A 16,080-nucleotide genomic window follows, 5' to 3' on the forward strand; every position below is an offset into this window, starting at 1 on the left:
TTAATTTGATCATTATCTTTGGATATTAGCATTATGGATATTCAAAAATCAGTATTTTTAATCCACTGATCCTGTAAAAATAACTATTTTTTTCTTTTTTGGAAAATATTAAAAGAAAATGATAATTTAATATAAAATAATAATATTAGAGAAAAACTAAATACTTTTAAATAACCAAATAATTAATTTAGTTTTTTAAATATGAATATTAAAATTTTGTATTTGCTTTAATTTATAAAATTACAGATATCTAGGTTTTTTTGGGTCAAATCTAAAAGATCAAATCAACTTTTACTAATATTTGTCCACCGTATCCACAAGAACTGACCTTAATTTACTTTCTTCGTTAACCCAAAAAAGTCAACATGTAGGTTATCTATTCATTCACCTCCTCATCTTACATCATGCATCAGCTTGTGTTCAAGTGAAATAAATGGTTTGACTAGATTTTGATCCGCGCTTTGAAAATGCGGATTTATGCTTGGTGAAAATTTTATATAATCACATTTATATAATCCGTTTTGTATATGTATTTATTTAATCCGTCTCATATATGTATTTTATATCCAGATTTATGTTCGGTAAAACTATATTATACATGTATTTTTAGGCTTTTAATTTTGAATTAGATATTTTAAATATAAATCAATATAACAGTTTTATAGTTTTGATCGGTGTTTTGAAATTTGACTGAGACCTGCGGTTGAACGGATTACCGGTTGATCAAAGATAAATTCAGTTCGGGTTTGAAAAAAAAAATTAAAAATCCAATAAAAACTACTAAAATCGAAATCCGGTTGAACCAATAAACAATTTTTATTTTTTATAAATAATTTTTGTTAGATAGTTGGGATTATATTTAGGAAAAAACGGTTTAAAACCAAACCATTAAATAGTTTGAGAAAAAACGATGCAGTTTCAAACATGTCCGGTTGGAAAAATATTAAAATGATGCAGTATCAAACACGGAATAATCACATACCAAAATTGAATTAGGAAACCGGTGTTTAATGACAAACCAAAAACAATTAAAAAAGAAACCAATGCAGAATGCCCAAAATGTCATTAATGAATACAAAAGAAAACCTCTTTAATAGGGGTAAACAGAGTAAAAATCCAAATGTGCTTGTACTTTAATATTATAGATAATAGATGCAATTAAAGTAATGTAGGAAAGAAAATGGATATGTAATAAATTTTCCAAACTATTTTTGCAGCTTGTGTTTTTGGATCCCCCACGTATTCTTTAAAAGCATCTACTTGCGAAAATGATGATGTCTTCTTGACTTAACGTTAAAGTAATTGCCGCGTAAGAAAAAACTTGTAGATATTCTAATGGAAGTGGACTACACGCAGACGCAGCGGAATAGTTGACCTTTCATCAAGCTAATAATGAAGGGGTGGTGATAGAAATAAGTCTAAAGGTTAATAAAAAAAGATAGATTAGCCCTAACAAAAATGGTAAAAAGCAAACGGGCGATATCAGCTTACGATTTAATAGCCTAGTAAAACTGAAAATTACGATTACAAACTTTGATTAGTAGTCGCGATAATCATCTTCAGTGCGGTGATTAGTGCCGCTGGGAGAAGAAAGAGGAAACAAAGGCAAAAGCTCTGGTGCTGGCTCCGCGCCGCTTCTCGGACTTGGAAGGAAGTAGAACCCTTTTTCTGCTATGGCTTTTTGCTCTTCATTGTCCGGCGGCGCGTGGTGTTCTTCACGTGCTGAATGTGGGCTCACACGCGCCCAGAACGGGTCAAAGTGAGAGACGGGAGAGACGAGGAATCCTCGGTGGAAATGGCTGAAAGAGTCGTTGTTGATCTTCAGCTCCATTTTCTTGGATGACTGACGGCGTTCGTGGAGCTTGAAGGCTTGTTTCTTGGGAGTGAAAGGAAGCTTCTGTTGTGAGGCGGAAGCGGAGAGGTCAGGTAGTGCTCCCGTGAGTTGTTGGACGATGTTGCGGAAATTTGAGGGGTCTGCTTGAACGAACATTGTGTTTGGGTCCGTCGCATAGCTAGGCGGCTGCTGGTGTTGGTTCTGGTGGCTCATGGCGGTGGAGATGATGTATGAGGTTGAAACCCTTTGGAAGAAGAGATGAGAAGAGAAGCCTGTTTTGTTTTTGTCTAGGAGACATTCGTCTGCCTACTACCCACTTATTTAAAGAAGACCGTCTCCTTATGTTTGTGTGTATGTTTGACATTTTTGCCAACATATTAAATTTAGTAAATTAAAAGTTGATAATGTGTTTGACTTTGCACGTCTAGAATGTTTAGATGATAGGTTGACCAAATATAAATAATCTTTTAACTGTTAATAATGATTCGCTAAAATATATTATTCGAACACGTATTTAAACTTTTTCCAGATGGTTAGAATGTTAGGGGTCAAACCCCCCAAGCTTGCCATACATTATTAGAATTGTTGCCAGTTCAGTAGCTGATAAAAGAGGACATCATATAGATTAATATGTGATAATGATGAATAGCCGACCCATTCTTGACTTAATAAGCAAATTATTTAATATTTCCACATGATCCCACTAGTCTAATATCAAACGCAACATACACAAACGTATATGTACTGCAAATGATAGTCTATACGTAGTTACTGAAACGATACGTGTTAAATGTGTGAAACAAATTTAGTTGAGGGGTTTTAATGTTAAAAATCCATAATATAACTGCTATAGTTTTCCAGGTAGCTTCGTAACAAAGGAATTAACGAGATCATGAGACTGTAATATGTAATAACTCACAAGTATAAAGGATCACATTCATAAATTATAATTTTCGAATTTTGAATTCTCCAAAGAAATAAATGCAATGACAAAGAGTGCATCAGAACCCTTTTCTTTTTACAAATTTGAGGATTCAAATTTTGAAAAGTAATAGATTAAATAGATGTAGCCGATAGCTATAGAATTCGTATATCGTCAAGTATACGCATTATAGGGGTTTTATTGTTGGTGTTTTTTTGGTAAAGCTTGTGATTAAGTTTACATCTTGCGTGATATTTTATATTGACATCAAAATGTGAAATATAACGCACGTTATTAATTAGTGGAGGACAAAGAAATTGGAATAGTCAAATGAAGTTTGAATAGAAGATTAAAGAAGAGAAAATAATGGCCTTTTTAAGGTGCGTGAAGGAAGTTGGCGGAAGGTGTTGTTACTAGGTCAAACTCGTATTTAATTTAATAAAACAGAACAGAAAAAACAACAACTTAACCCATTTTATAGGCTCATTAAGAGCCCATCAGCCCAAAGGAAGGCCGAGGTCAAGGTAACAACTGAAAAGCGAGGGAACAATAATTTTTATTCCAACAAGAATGTGCTGGAGCTAAGAGATGAAGATGAGCTTAGTCTCAGCGCAAGACTGAGTATGCCTTCTCCTAGTCAGTCGTTGAGGCCGTCCATGTCTATCTGAAACTATAAAATTTGAATATTCAAAGAAACAAAAATCTAATAAAACTGTCAAGTCTAAAGCTGGGATTACTACTTTGTTTTTTAAATCAAGCCAGTCAATGAAGGAAAAACTATGGTATACAAGCAACATATGAGCTATTAATAAAACATAAGAATATTGACTCTGCTCCTATAATAATCGCATAAATTGTAAGCAAAGTAATGTTTTTGCTTATAAACTCGGAGAAAAATTTGGACACTAAAGCATCAATTATTATTATTATTATTTTTTGTTGTTGTTGTTCTCTATGGCGTCTGGTTTGGGGCATTTCTCGTTTGCAGTGTGGGTGATAGTAATGTCTTTGAAGATGCAGGGTTATACATGCTGCATTGAGAATGAGAGGGAGGCTCTGTTGGAGTTAAAGGCCTATGTGAATTCAGTTGGAGGAGCTGATGCCTTTCCTGGTTGGACAAATGATACAGAGATTGATTGTTGTTATTGGGGAGAGATTCAGTGTAGTTCTGCCAATGGATATGTGATTGGGATTAATTTTTTCATCAAGAAGCTATCAAACTCTAATCTTCTCCTAAATCTGTCATTGCTACATCCCTTTGAAGAACTGCAAAGTCTCAACATCACTGACACATTTATTGGGTGGTTTGACCCTCTTGAAGGTGCATATATATATACCCCTTCATTTCCTTTGATAATCGTTACTTACTTTTACTTAGTTTGTTGTCAACCATAAGTGAGATCTTGATAAGAACTGACGTGATTACTTTTTGTTTTTCCTTCTCAAGCATAAAAGATATATAACACATGCTGATCATGGGACTCCTTTTTTTCTTCTTTTTGGTAGGTTATAAAAGCCTTGGAAGATTGAGAAAGCTCGAGACTGTTGATATATTTTCCAATGGTATGAATAACAGCATCTTACCCTTCTTCAGTACCGCTACATCACTCAAGACTTTGATTCTCCGTTATTGTAATTTGGAGGGCCGCTTTCCAACAAAAGGTATGTATGTTTGAGAGTAATCTCTCTATCAAAGCAAATATATGTACAAGGCTTATGATTTCAAGCACTGTGCTATATTAAATTTTCTAACTCTTCTCTATCAATTATTTGCCTTTTGATTCAGAACTGAATAATTTGAGAAATTTGGAAATACTTGATCTGAGTAACAACTATTTGAATGGCTCTCTTCCAGAGAAAGGTATCAGTAAAAGCGTTCACAGTAAATTTGCATTTCTAGTCTTGTCTCTCAAGATCTTTTAGTCCTTGCTTGATGATCATTGATGAGAATACATATATAGCTGTGTACCAAATCACTTATAATATGTTTATTTTTGATTTTTGACACAGAGATAGCCAATCTGCATAAGCTCAAAGCTCTGGATCTAAGTGATAATAAGTTTTCTGGCTCACTAGATGCTAGTGGTAAGTAACAATAATTGTATTTTCGTTTCTTTTAATGAAGCATTCTCACAAGTTATAACCTCATTTAGTTTTAGCTTACACGCATGATCACTAAGATCACTAATTAAATGATATTTATTTTGAGATAGAGACTAATATCTAGCTCCAAGTGTTGTAGAGGACAATTGCTATAGGGAAGATGCAGCTTAATAGGACTCTTGTATGTCAACATGCACTTGTTACTTATTGGTAGTCAATAGTGTGTAAGTGTCCTTTCTTGTTAGTGTGTTCTGAAGCAGAAAGATGGTTATGATCAACTTGTCTTTTTTCTCTGTTTTGTTTGTTGTATATGCAGGAATTTGCGAGCTGAAAAACTTGCATGAGCTGGACCTGAGTAGCAACAAACTCGTTGGTTCTATCCTTCCGTGCATTGGTGGCTTGTCTAAACTTCTAGTTCTTGATCTCTCAAAAAATCAACTAAACGGGAGCCTACCATCTGTCATCAGCAACCTCAAATCCCTCGAGTACTTGTCACTGTATGGAAATAGCTTTGAAAGCTTGTTCTCTTTAAGCCCACTAGCCAACCTCTCCAAAATCAAGGTCTTCAGACTTTCATCAAGATCTAAGTTGCTACAAGTAGAGATCAGACAAGATATGTGGCGGCCAAAGTTTCAGTTGAATGTCGTTGAGCTAACATATTGCAACTTGGGAGAGATCCCTAGCTTTCTAAAATATCAGAGAGGTTTATGCAAAATTGATCTGTCTAACAATAACCTGACTGGAGTGTTTCCTACTTGGATTCTGGAGAACAATCCAGAACTTGAGAGTCTACACATAAAGAATAATGCACTCTCCATGTTCCAGCTGCCAAGACTGGTGCATAATGTTAGTGTCCTGAGTGTTGGGGCTAATCATTTTATCGGCCCGCTTCCCGAGAACATTAGACATATACTTCCGAACCTAAGAATGCTAAATATCTCTAGTAGCGGGTTCAAAGGGAACTTGCCCTCTTCTCTAGGTGAGATGAAACGCATAAAGTACATGGATATGTCCTACAACAACTTCTCTGGGAACCTTCCACAAAACTTCACCATGGGTTGTCTGATAAGTATAAGAAGGCTTATGTGAGACAGAGGAGGAAGAAAGATAGAAGCGAAGCAGAGGAGACAGAGGGAAGTTTAAATGTGGAGGGAAATACCGTTATGGCTGACGTGGAGGGCGAGTCAGCGGAGAAGGTTGACTAGTGAAAGTAAAGACACTGGAGGAGTCAGAGTCTTTACTTTATCTCATGAGTATAAGTACAAACGATATTTTACATTTCTGGGGATGCTTGATTTGGTTATTAATCTGTTTGACGTTGTGAGTCAAAGGACGATCATTGTGAGATCGTAGAACTTCTGTAATCAAGTACTTCATATTCGTATTACAAAGAGGGATTTATCGAGAGAGAGAGAGAGAGTTACAAGAGTTACATATATCATAAATCTATCATTGGTGCGGTGAGCGTGGATCGAACACCCGACCTTCAGATCGAACACCGGATTTCGAATCGGAGTCCTTCATTGCTTATGCTGCTACTCTCTCAGAATAACTTGAGCGGTAAGTTTTTTTCAGGAGCCAACAAACTTGACTAGTCTGGAGGTGCTGAGAATGGACAACAACAAGTTAACAGGGAAGATTGGAGATGGCTTGCTAAACTCAAGTAAGCTGCATATACTTGACCTGACGAACAACCACCTCACAGGTGCACTTCCTAGTTGGTTATCCAAGTTTCCTATCATCGGTCTGTATCTCGCAAACAATGGCTTTCATGGTAACATCCCAGCCTCAATGTTTAATCAGAGTGTGATGGACTTCATGGACCTATCTGGGAATAAGTTGTCTGGAAGTTTACCTCCACGCTTCATTTCTAAATATAAGATGAATCTATACCTGCAAGATAATGATCTTACCGGACCTATACCAGACACCTTGCTTGAAAGTATCCGGATACTTGACTTGAGATACAACAGACTGTCTGGGAGTATCCCTCGCTTCCTGCACAACCAAAACATCAGCGTTCTTTTGCTGAGAGGAAATAATCTGACAGGTGAGATTCCTGCACACATCTGCTCCTTAACCAAAGTCATTCTACTGGACCTCGCCTACAATAGCCTAAATGGGTCCATACCTCCATGCTTTCGTAACCTATCATTTGGACTGGGAGGGAATGGTGAGCCACAAGGTCTTGGAGGGATGGGTTTAGATTACACTTTTGAAACTGTTGGCATTCAGGAATATTACAAGTACAACTCAGTGCTCCAGCTAGAAATGTTTTCAGAGCCATCTGTATCGACATACAGACATGATAAGGTTGATTTTACATCAAAACACAGGTACGAGTCTTACAATGGTTTTATGTATGGACTGGATCTTGCAGGCAATGAGCTAAGCGGTGAGATCCCAAAAGAGGTTGGTCATCTTTGGAGGATATGTGTGTTAAATCTTTCTCACAATTCCTTGTGGGGCAAGATACCAGAGAGCTTCTCAAACCTGACAGCTTTGGAGAGCCTTGATCTTTCTTTCAACAGGCTATCAGGGGAAATTCCTCATGACTTTGCTAAACTTCATTCTCTAGCTGTCTTGAATGTTTCTTACAACAATCTATCTGGTACCATTCCACAAGGTGGAAAACTGATTACGTTCGATGTTAGCAGCTATACTGGTAATCCTTTTCTGTGTGGACTACCCACCAACCGAAGCTGTAGCAACATTGACGATGATGACACGGAGATAAAAGAGGGATTTATAGGAGAAGATGGTCAAGACACTGTGATTGATATGGTTGTCTTCTACTGGAGCCTCACGGTGACTTATGTGTCTGTATTTGCTGGTTTTCTCTTGTTTCTGTGTTTTGAATCTTCTCCTAGACAAGCATGGCTCAGCCTTGTCGATGCTTTCATCCGCTTAGCAAGAAGGGCCTTGTCCTAAAGAATCACAAATAAAAGCTATAATCACAGTTCCACAGGCAAAGCCATGTTTTCTGTTTTATAACTTTCAACTGAAATATTGGCTTTCTCAAACCTTGTATCTCTACATGTAGTAACTCAGAGATTTATATATTATATGTAATAAACGACATAACGTGACTTAAACGACAGAGCCCCACTGGGGTAAATAAGAAAAGACAACGTGGGGTGTAAGGAAATAAACTCAAGTTTTTTAAAGAGAAAGATCAGCAAGATCGAATGTTCTCTCAACCGCTTTGCACCATGACTCCACTTTCTTTTTCCTGGTTGCTTCTTCCATAGCTGGTCTGAAGACTTTAGAGTTCTTTGACTTCTCTCCTGACTCGAATATGTCTTCTTCCTTCCAGAATCCAACTGCCAGTCCAGCTGCATATGCTGCTCCTAGTGCTGTTGTCTCTATGTCCACTGGCCTCACCACCGGTGTTCCCATCAAATCAGCCTGCCCATGTTTCAAAAAGGACAATGAGATAAATGTTCAAAATAAACTACAAAATCATCATCATAATCATTAATTACCTGAATCTGCATAAGAAGGTTGTTGGCGGTGGCGCCACCATCAACTCTAAGTAAGAACTCACCCTTCTCGTTATTTAGGGAGCCCTTTTCACCAGCGTCTTTGTTCATGGAGTCTAGCACATCTTTCACTTGGAAACACATGCTCTCCAGCACAGCCCTTGCAATGTGAGACTTGTTTGTGAATCTAGTTATTCCAATGCAGACACCACGAGCATCTTCTCTCCACCAAGGCGCAAACAAACCGTTGAATGCTGGCACAAAGTATACTCCTCCAGTTGTTTCTACCAAAGCCGCCAAATCTTCAATTTCACTGGCACTCTTAATTATCCCAAGGCTATCTCTCAGCCACTGAACAGCAGCTCCAGCTATAGCAATTGAACCTTCGAGAGCATAGTTTGTCTGTGCTTGAGGCCCAAGCTTGTAGGACAACGTGGTCAGAAGTCCATGTCCTGACTTTATGGGAACTTCTCCTGTGTTGAGAAGAATGAAAGCGCCAGTTCCGTAAGTACTCTTAGCCTCACCTTTCTTGCAAGCTTGTCCCAGCATTGCAGCGTGCTGGTCACCAAGACATCCAGCGATCTTGATGCCAGGAATGGGCCAGCCTTTGCAGATTTCTCCAATGACCTCCGAGTTGCTTACAATTTTGGGCAAGATTTCAGCAGGAATGCCTAGAGTCTTAAGAGTGTCCTCGTCCCAGTTCAAGGTTTTGAGGTTCATGAGCATCGTACGAGAAGCATTGGTGACATCAGTGACATGTAGCCCTCCATTTACACCCCCAGTCATGTTCCAGATAAGCCATGTGTCGATGGTTCCAAAGATGGCATCTCCTTTCTTGATAGCGTCTTTAACAGCATCTACATTCTCCATCAGCCAAAGAAGCTTCATGGCAGAGAAGTATGTGCTTATGGGCAAGCCACAAGATTCCACAAAATGGGATCTTCCGCCTGATAATTCTTTCTCTAGTCTCCTGTGAAGATCATTAAGAAAATTTCATCAGACATGAACTCACTAAAAACAGAGGATTTTTAGGATAAATTGTTCAAGAAGACAAAACAACAAAGAAGGATTATGTATGTAATGTTACCTGCAGATGGAACTGGTGCGAGCATCCATCCAGACGATAGCTTTGTGGAGAGGAAGTCCAGTGGATTTGCTCCAAACGATGGTCGTCTCTCTTTGATCCGTAAGCCCAATGGCCTTCAAGCCACCGTCCACGTTGTGTCCATCGGCTGTGGCTTTGTCGAGAGCCTTTGCAATACAAACTTTCACACTTTCCAGTATTTCCATTGGATCGTGTTCCACCCATCTTCATTCAGAAAGTCAGAGTGAATAAGTAATATATAAATCTATGCAACAAAAACACTAAACGTTGAGCAAAGGACTCCAAAATTAATGTTCCAAGAACTTTGGAGATGAGGATAAGGAAGAAACAAATATTAGAAACCCCTTAAGAATGTAATAATGAAATATACACTACACACTTATGATCCGATTTAGCTTCAACGACAGCGAAACAGTAAGACAAAGATGTGGATCGTCGACCATACAAAAAGTCTCACCTACTTCTCTCGGTGATCACATATATAACCGATCACTAAAGTAAAAAAAATATAAATATATATAACAAAAAGTCAACAAGTAAGAGATACAGATCCAGAAAGAGAAAGGGATTACCCAGCTTCAGGATAGAACTGAGTGAACTCGACTTGATGAGATGCAACGGCACGAGCATCGTGATCATAAATGATGAACCTGGTGCTGGTCGTTCCTTGATCTATTGATCCAATGAAACCTTTTTCTCCTGCCATTTTTTTTTTGCTGTTTCTCTCGAGCAAGGAGAAGATTGAAAAAATATACTAGTGAAGATGATTGAAGATAGGATATAACGTGGGAACAATGGGAACTGATATATATAGAAAGCTGAATTAGAGAGTCAGAGATATTGTTGGAAAGTTAACCCATCTTTTTATCCGTTTACTCCAGCGGATGGTCATGTATTCATTATGGTTTTTATTGGTGGAAGGTTAAATATTATGAGATCATCTTTCTTAAATTCAGCTCCATCTTTCACGTGTTCTTCAAGCATTGAAGGACTTTGTAACCGTCCCTATCGTTGACTTTGACAAACTCCTATGTCTGTTCACAAATCTGGTTTTATTAGAGTTGATTTCTTTGAAACTTATCCAATATTTAGACTTTTTAACATACCAATAACTATATGCTATTTATAAACTTTTAGTTATTTATTTGACATCATGAACTTTTAAATAATATTTCTATACACAAAATTTAGATGTCATGAAAAATTATTAAATAATCTTGCCTAAAGTTTTATCAATTAGAAGATATGGATTAATGGGGGTTTATCTACTACTAATATGATTGATTACTGCTGATGCAGGTAATATACCAACTTTTTGTGGCTGGTTTACCAATAAAATATTATCAGATGTAAATTGGGAAAGCGACCTTACATGAACGATTACAATATCCTTTTTAACACCACGATTACAATATCTTTACCAAATAATGTGATGTTCTTATCCAGTTTCTATTAACTACAAATGATCTTGTAATATACTGTATATTTTCTTTTTGCAATCTCTAAGTTATACATGCACCAAGATTTAAGAGATTGGCCAACAAACCGAACATCCTTGATGATTTTTTTGGTTGCTACAATAGCCACAGTTGTAACTGCTTTAGCATTTTCAATCTATTTCTCAACCAATAAGATCTAACTCAAAAGCAGTTCTCTCGGTTTTAACTTTCTAAACACTCATCTTTCATATGCTTACAAAGATTGCAAGAATGCATATAGCTAGCTCTAACTTTTTCGACATTAGATGCTTGTATTATGACAAGTTGAGTCACTTGGTCACATACATGTGCATTTCTCAAAATAATATAAGCCTAAAGCTAAATGGTTCATATAAGATCTCCAAAATCAATTTTCATATAAGTTTGACACCCTTTATCAACAATATTGAAAACTAAGTATATTACGTTTGTAGAAAAGTAACTAATACAATATTCAGTAAGCTAGGAACTTCCTTAGACGTTAGCGTATATAAATGGTAAGCTTGAAGATTACGAAATCATCATTTAATGAATATTTCCAAATTTGGCTTGATTCACATCTACTACTCCTTCCCCCATCTCATCATCATGATCACATCACTTTCCATTCTCTCTCTCTCTCTTTCTCTCTAATTCGCTCTCTCCATGTACGCCGCTTCTTTTCGCCGTCTCGCCTCTGGCGTCGCTTTCCTCGCCACTGGTGGCGCTGTTTTGTCTCTTACCTCCAGCGACAAAGACCTTCCGGTTGTGGAGTCGTTGAAGCGTACCCTTGGTGATCCAACCGCTTCCGTACCGTCTCGATCCGTTCAAGTATCGGCTCTGAGTGGAGCCAGCTTGACAAATCCGCTCGACATCCTCGTCATAGGTGGTGGTGCCACCGGTTCTGGTGTCGCTCTCGACGCCGCCACACGTGGCCTCCGTGTTGGTCTCGTCGAACGTGATGACTTCTCCTCCGGGACCTCTTCACGATCAACAAAACTTATTCATGGAGGTAAAGCTATAATCTTACATTTTTTAATTTCCTATATGTGGCGTGAGATACACGCAAATAGCATGAAATTAAGGCACTCACCATAACCTATAAGTTATATAAACACATAACTCGTGAATTTTAGCTTTTTACTAAAGAACATATTAGGTAATTAATTGTCTCATCAATTAGGGGTTCGTTACTTGGAGAAAGCTGTTTTCAATCTTGATTACGGACAGCTTCGGCTTGTGTTTCACGCGCTGGAGGAGCGTAAACAGCTGATCGAGAACGCGCCCCATCTCTGCCGCGCACTCCCCTGCATGACACCTTGTTTCAGCTGGTTCGAAGTTGTCTACTTCTGGATGGGACTGAAAATGTACGACTTGGTTGCTGGACCAAGACTCTTGCATCTCTCCAGATATTACTCTGCTAAACAGTCTGTTGAGCTCTTCCCAACGCTCGCGAGTAAAGGGAAAGACAAGAGTACTACTTTGACAGGCACTGTTGTGTACTACGATGGGCAGATGAATGATTCGCGTGTCAATGTTGGTTTGGCATGTACTGCTGCGTTAGCTGGTGCTTCGGTTCTGAACCATGCAGAGGTTGTCTCCCTTATTAGGGATGATGTTACTAAGAGAGTGATTGGTGCACGGATCCGTAGCAATCTCTCAGGTATATTATTTGTACAAAGCAATTTGTTGGATATTTTAGTGTAAACTCTATATATACACTCTTAACTGATGATCACATTGTTTCATATATACATCTTTAGGCCAAGAGTTTGACACTTACGCTAAAGTGGTTGTTAATGCGGCTGGACCTTTCTGTGATTCGGTTAGGAAGATGGCTGATGGCGAGTCGAAGCCGATGATATGCCCAAGCAGTGGCGTACACATTGTGTTGCCTGACTACTATTCTCCTCAAGGGATGGGGTTGATAGTCCCCAAGACTAAGGATGGTCGGGTTGTGTTTATGTTACCTTGGTTGGGGAAAACAGTAGCCGGCACTACAGACTCTCCCACTTCTATCACTGCGCTTCCAAAACCTCGTGAAGATGAGATTCAATTCATACTTGACACAATCACCGACTATCTTAACATCAAGGTACGTTCAGCCTAAAATATTTTTTTCCTAGTGATGATCATATGATTTAGTTGATGATCTTAATAAAATCTTTCTAGGTTCGACGTACCGATGTTCTCTCCGCTTGGAGTGGTATTCGTCCATTGGCCATGGATCCAACAGCCAAAAATACAGAGAATATGTCCAGAGACCACATTGTTCTCGAGGATTGTCCTGGTCTGGTTACAATTACAGGTGGAAAATGGACAACTTATCGAAGGTAAAAAGGGTTTATGATTTGTATAAACAATGTTAATATTCGAAGTTTGTGTTAGTAAACAAAATGCTCATGGAGTGATTGCATTTCAGCATGGCGGAAGACGCGGTGGACGCAGCAATCAAATCAGGAAAGCTGAAACCTAGAATCGATTGCGTAACGCAGAAACTACAGATTGTAGGTTCTTACGGATGGGACCCGTCTTCGTTCGCAGCTCTAGCACAGCAATACGTGCGCATGAAGAAAACACACGGTGGGGAAACGGTTCCGGGGACAATGGACACAGCTGCTGCAAAGCATTTGTCACACGCCTATGGTTCAATGGCTGACCGAGTCGCCACCATTGCTCAAGAAGAGGGTCTTGGGAAGAGGCTGGCGCACGGTCATCCGTTCCTTGAAGCAGAAGTTGCTTACTGCGCAAGAAACGAGTACTGTGAATCAGCAGTGGATTTCATCGCCAGGAGGTGTAGAATAGCCTTCTTAGATACAAATGCAGCGGAGCAGGCTTTGAAGCGTGTGGTGGAGATATTAGCGAGTGAACACAAGTGGGACAAGTCGAGGCAGTTGCAGGAGTTGAAGATGGCCAAAGAGTTTCTTCAAACTTTCAAGTCTTCCGATAAAGCACACTTACAACAACAACAAGAGGCTTAATTAGTTTCTTCCTAACTAACTCATGAGATTTAATATTTTTAGCTTTATTTTCCTTCGAGAGTATTGATTATTTGTGACCATAGCATGAGGTTTTAGAAATTCTACAATATTCTTTAGATATTCTCAGCTCTTCTCTAAGTCAGTTGATCCAGTCTCAATCAGGGCTTACTAATTAACGTGAGCTTGAAACAGATTCTAGTCTCATCAGATTACTAGAAAACATCTATTTAGTATTTTTATATTCCATAAGACGTTTTCTCCTTAAACTTCATCATGTTAGCCACATGTACGAAAAAGATTTCTGTTACGTACGTTACATTTCCTTAATTTTGTAACGTCTAGCGTGCAGAAAGGGACAAGAGGATGAAGACTAAATCGTAAATGGGGCATGTTTAGCATGTGTTGTCAATGTACATCATATAAAACAACAATTATAATATTCGTTTGAATCAATCCATGCAAACTAAAACACTATCATTATATTGTACGTTAAGGAAAATCGTATGAATGCAGAGGACGTGGAGCCATGTAATAAGATGGAGAAAGATGAGAATGATGACTAGACTTACAGTGTTCGAGGTATATTCAACCTTACCGAAATATACGTGAAACTATCTAATTAACATTAAATTATCATAATAATCTAATTCGCTTAATTCAGTGCGGTGGCATCTTAGGTTGTGATTGGCGACAATTATAATTAGCTTATTTCAGTGCAGAATTTTCAAAAACAAACTTCAATTACCATTCACAATTCTTCTTTAGAGGTGTACGTTTAAAGAAAAAAAAAACGAAAACCGCAGTTACCGCAGTTGTGTTATAAAACAGTGTACAGTAGTCAAAAACCACGACACAACCGCAGTTACGTTATAAAATAAGTGTACAGTAGTCAAAAACCACAACATGTCTCATAAGCAGCGGTTTTCTGAAAACGTACTCAACCTTTTTGAAAATTAGTTAGTATTTTAAAACAAGCGATCCTTTTCTTTATTATGGTTAAGGGTTTTAAATAATTTAATTATTTTATCATTAGATTAGTGCTATTTGGAGATTTGTATGTAGGCTTGGGCAAAATACCTAAAATCCAAAACTGAACATGAATCAAAACTTAACTGAACCAAACTAAAGCGAAATACTAAAACTGGAATCAGATAAAAAAATTTCAAATACCCGAATGATTTTATATTTATATATTCAAAATAATTATATCAGAAGCAAATTGGTATCCGAATATATAAAATATTATATAATATAACCAAATATATATTTATAATTTAAATTCTGTTAAAAAAATATAAAATATTTGAATTAGTTAAATTTTTATAAATTATACAAAATATCTGTAAACATTTCAAATATATTTATCCGAAATATCCAAAGTAACTCTAAATATCTGAATTTTTTATCTAAATCATTCTAATTATTTGATATTTATCTAAAATATCTGATATTTAACCTGAATTATTCGAATTAATCGAAATAACCAAACCAGAATTGAATGAAAACCGTTTTTTTCCAATATTTTCCGATTTCTAGTTATGTTATTTAAACCAAATTGAATCCAGAACTATCTGAACCAAACCCATACCTAAAATAATTAAGTAGTAAATAGATCATTTAACCTTATATCTAACTATCTGATATCCAAAGTATTTGAACCGAGTCGAATCGATACAGAAATTCTCAGACATATTTGTATCCTTATGTTCTATTTAAATTTTTGTTTAAAAAAATTTCTATTATTTAAATTAAAACAAAAATAATAACTCTTGATTATATTATATTTTTCACATTATTTTTTCTTATAAAATCTCACTATTTCTTTTATCAAAACCACACTATTTTTTCTATCAAATCTAAATTTATTCAGTAATTTGTACGAACTGCGTACCGTATTTTAATTCTGCATGACCTATAAAACCGCGGTTACGTTTAGGATCCTCCAATAAACATTTCGGAGGGTGTATTGAATCTGAAATTTGAAGTGATTTGATTTTTAATGAGTTTTTAGATGATTGTAGGAGAATTAGAGGATTTAGTGTGATTTTTGTTAAAACACTTTAAAATCTCATCTAAAAGAGTGGGATTTGTATTTTTGTTTTTTATAACTAAAGAAATCACCTCAAACACTCTAGAAACATTTAAAGCACTCTAAAATCTCTAACTTAAGTTTTGTTCAATAACAGTGGATTTCAG

At 37.1% G+C, this 16,080-nt stretch overlaps 5 protein-coding genes across 5 annotated transcripts; 3 read left to right on the forward strand and 2 right to left on the reverse strand.

The window, feature by feature from the left end:
• Positions 1-1,311: 1,311 nt before the first annotated feature.
• Positions 1,312-2,184, reverse strand: LOC108825664 (VQ motif-containing protein 11). Its single transcript, XM_018598993.2, has one exon. The coding sequence runs from the start codon at positions 2,045-2,047 to the stop codon at positions 1,538-1,540; it is 510 nt and encodes a 169-aa protein (XP_018454495.1). The 5' UTR covers positions 2,048-2,184; the 3' UTR covers positions 1,312-1,537.
• A 2,098-nt stretch (positions 2,185-4,282) lies between these two features.
• LOC108824458 (receptor-like protein 9a) lies at positions 4,283-6,915 on the forward strand. Its single transcript, XM_018597892.2, has 4 exons — positions 4,283-4,418; positions 4,543-4,617; positions 4,767-4,841; positions 5,176-6,915. Exons 1-4 carry the CDS (start codon positions 4,322-4,324, stop codon positions 5,946-5,948), a joined length of 1,020 nt encoding a protein of 339 aa, XP_018453394.2. The 5' UTR covers positions 4,283-4,321; the 3' UTR covers positions 5,949-6,915.
• Positions 6,471-7,790, forward strand: LOC108824459 (receptor-like protein 9a). The gene has a single exon (XM_018597893.1). It carries the CDS (start codon positions 6,471-6,473, stop codon positions 7,788-7,790), a length of 1,320 nt encoding a protein of 439 aa, XP_018453395.1.
• A 107-nt stretch (positions 7,791-7,897) lies between these two features.
• Positions 7,898-10,326, reverse strand: LOC108824130 (glycerol kinase). Its single transcript, XM_018597496.2, has 4 exons — positions 10,019-10,326; positions 9,429-9,650; positions 8,345-9,311; positions 7,898-8,267 (listed from the first exon to the last, which is right to left on the reverse strand). Exons 1-4 carry the CDS (start codon positions 10,150-10,152, stop codon positions 8,022-8,024), a joined length of 1,569 nt encoding a protein of 522 aa, XP_018452998.1. The 5' UTR covers positions 10,153-10,326; the 3' UTR covers positions 7,898-8,021.
• Positions 10,327-11,475: 1,149 nt separating this feature from the next.
• On the forward strand, positions 11,476-14,036 carry LOC108826665 (glycerol-3-phosphate dehydrogenase SDP6, mitochondrial-like). Its single transcript, XM_018600047.2, has 5 exons — positions 11,476-11,915; positions 12,087-12,566; positions 12,667-12,998; positions 13,076-13,236; positions 13,326-14,036. Exons 1-5 carry the CDS (start codon positions 11,570-11,572, stop codon positions 13,882-13,884), a joined length of 1,878 nt encoding a protein of 625 aa, XP_018455549.2. The 5' UTR covers positions 11,476-11,569; the 3' UTR covers positions 13,885-14,036.
• The last annotated feature ends 2,044 nt before the right edge of the window (positions 14,037-16,080 follow it).

The sequence above is a fragment of the Raphanus sativus genome, chromosome 9 (assembly GCF_000801105.2).
Source record: "Raphanus sativus cultivar WK10039 chromosome 9, ASM80110v3, whole genome shotgun sequence".
Taxonomy (NCBI): Eukaryota; Viridiplantae; Streptophyta; class Magnoliopsida; order Brassicales; family Brassicaceae; genus Raphanus; species Raphanus sativus.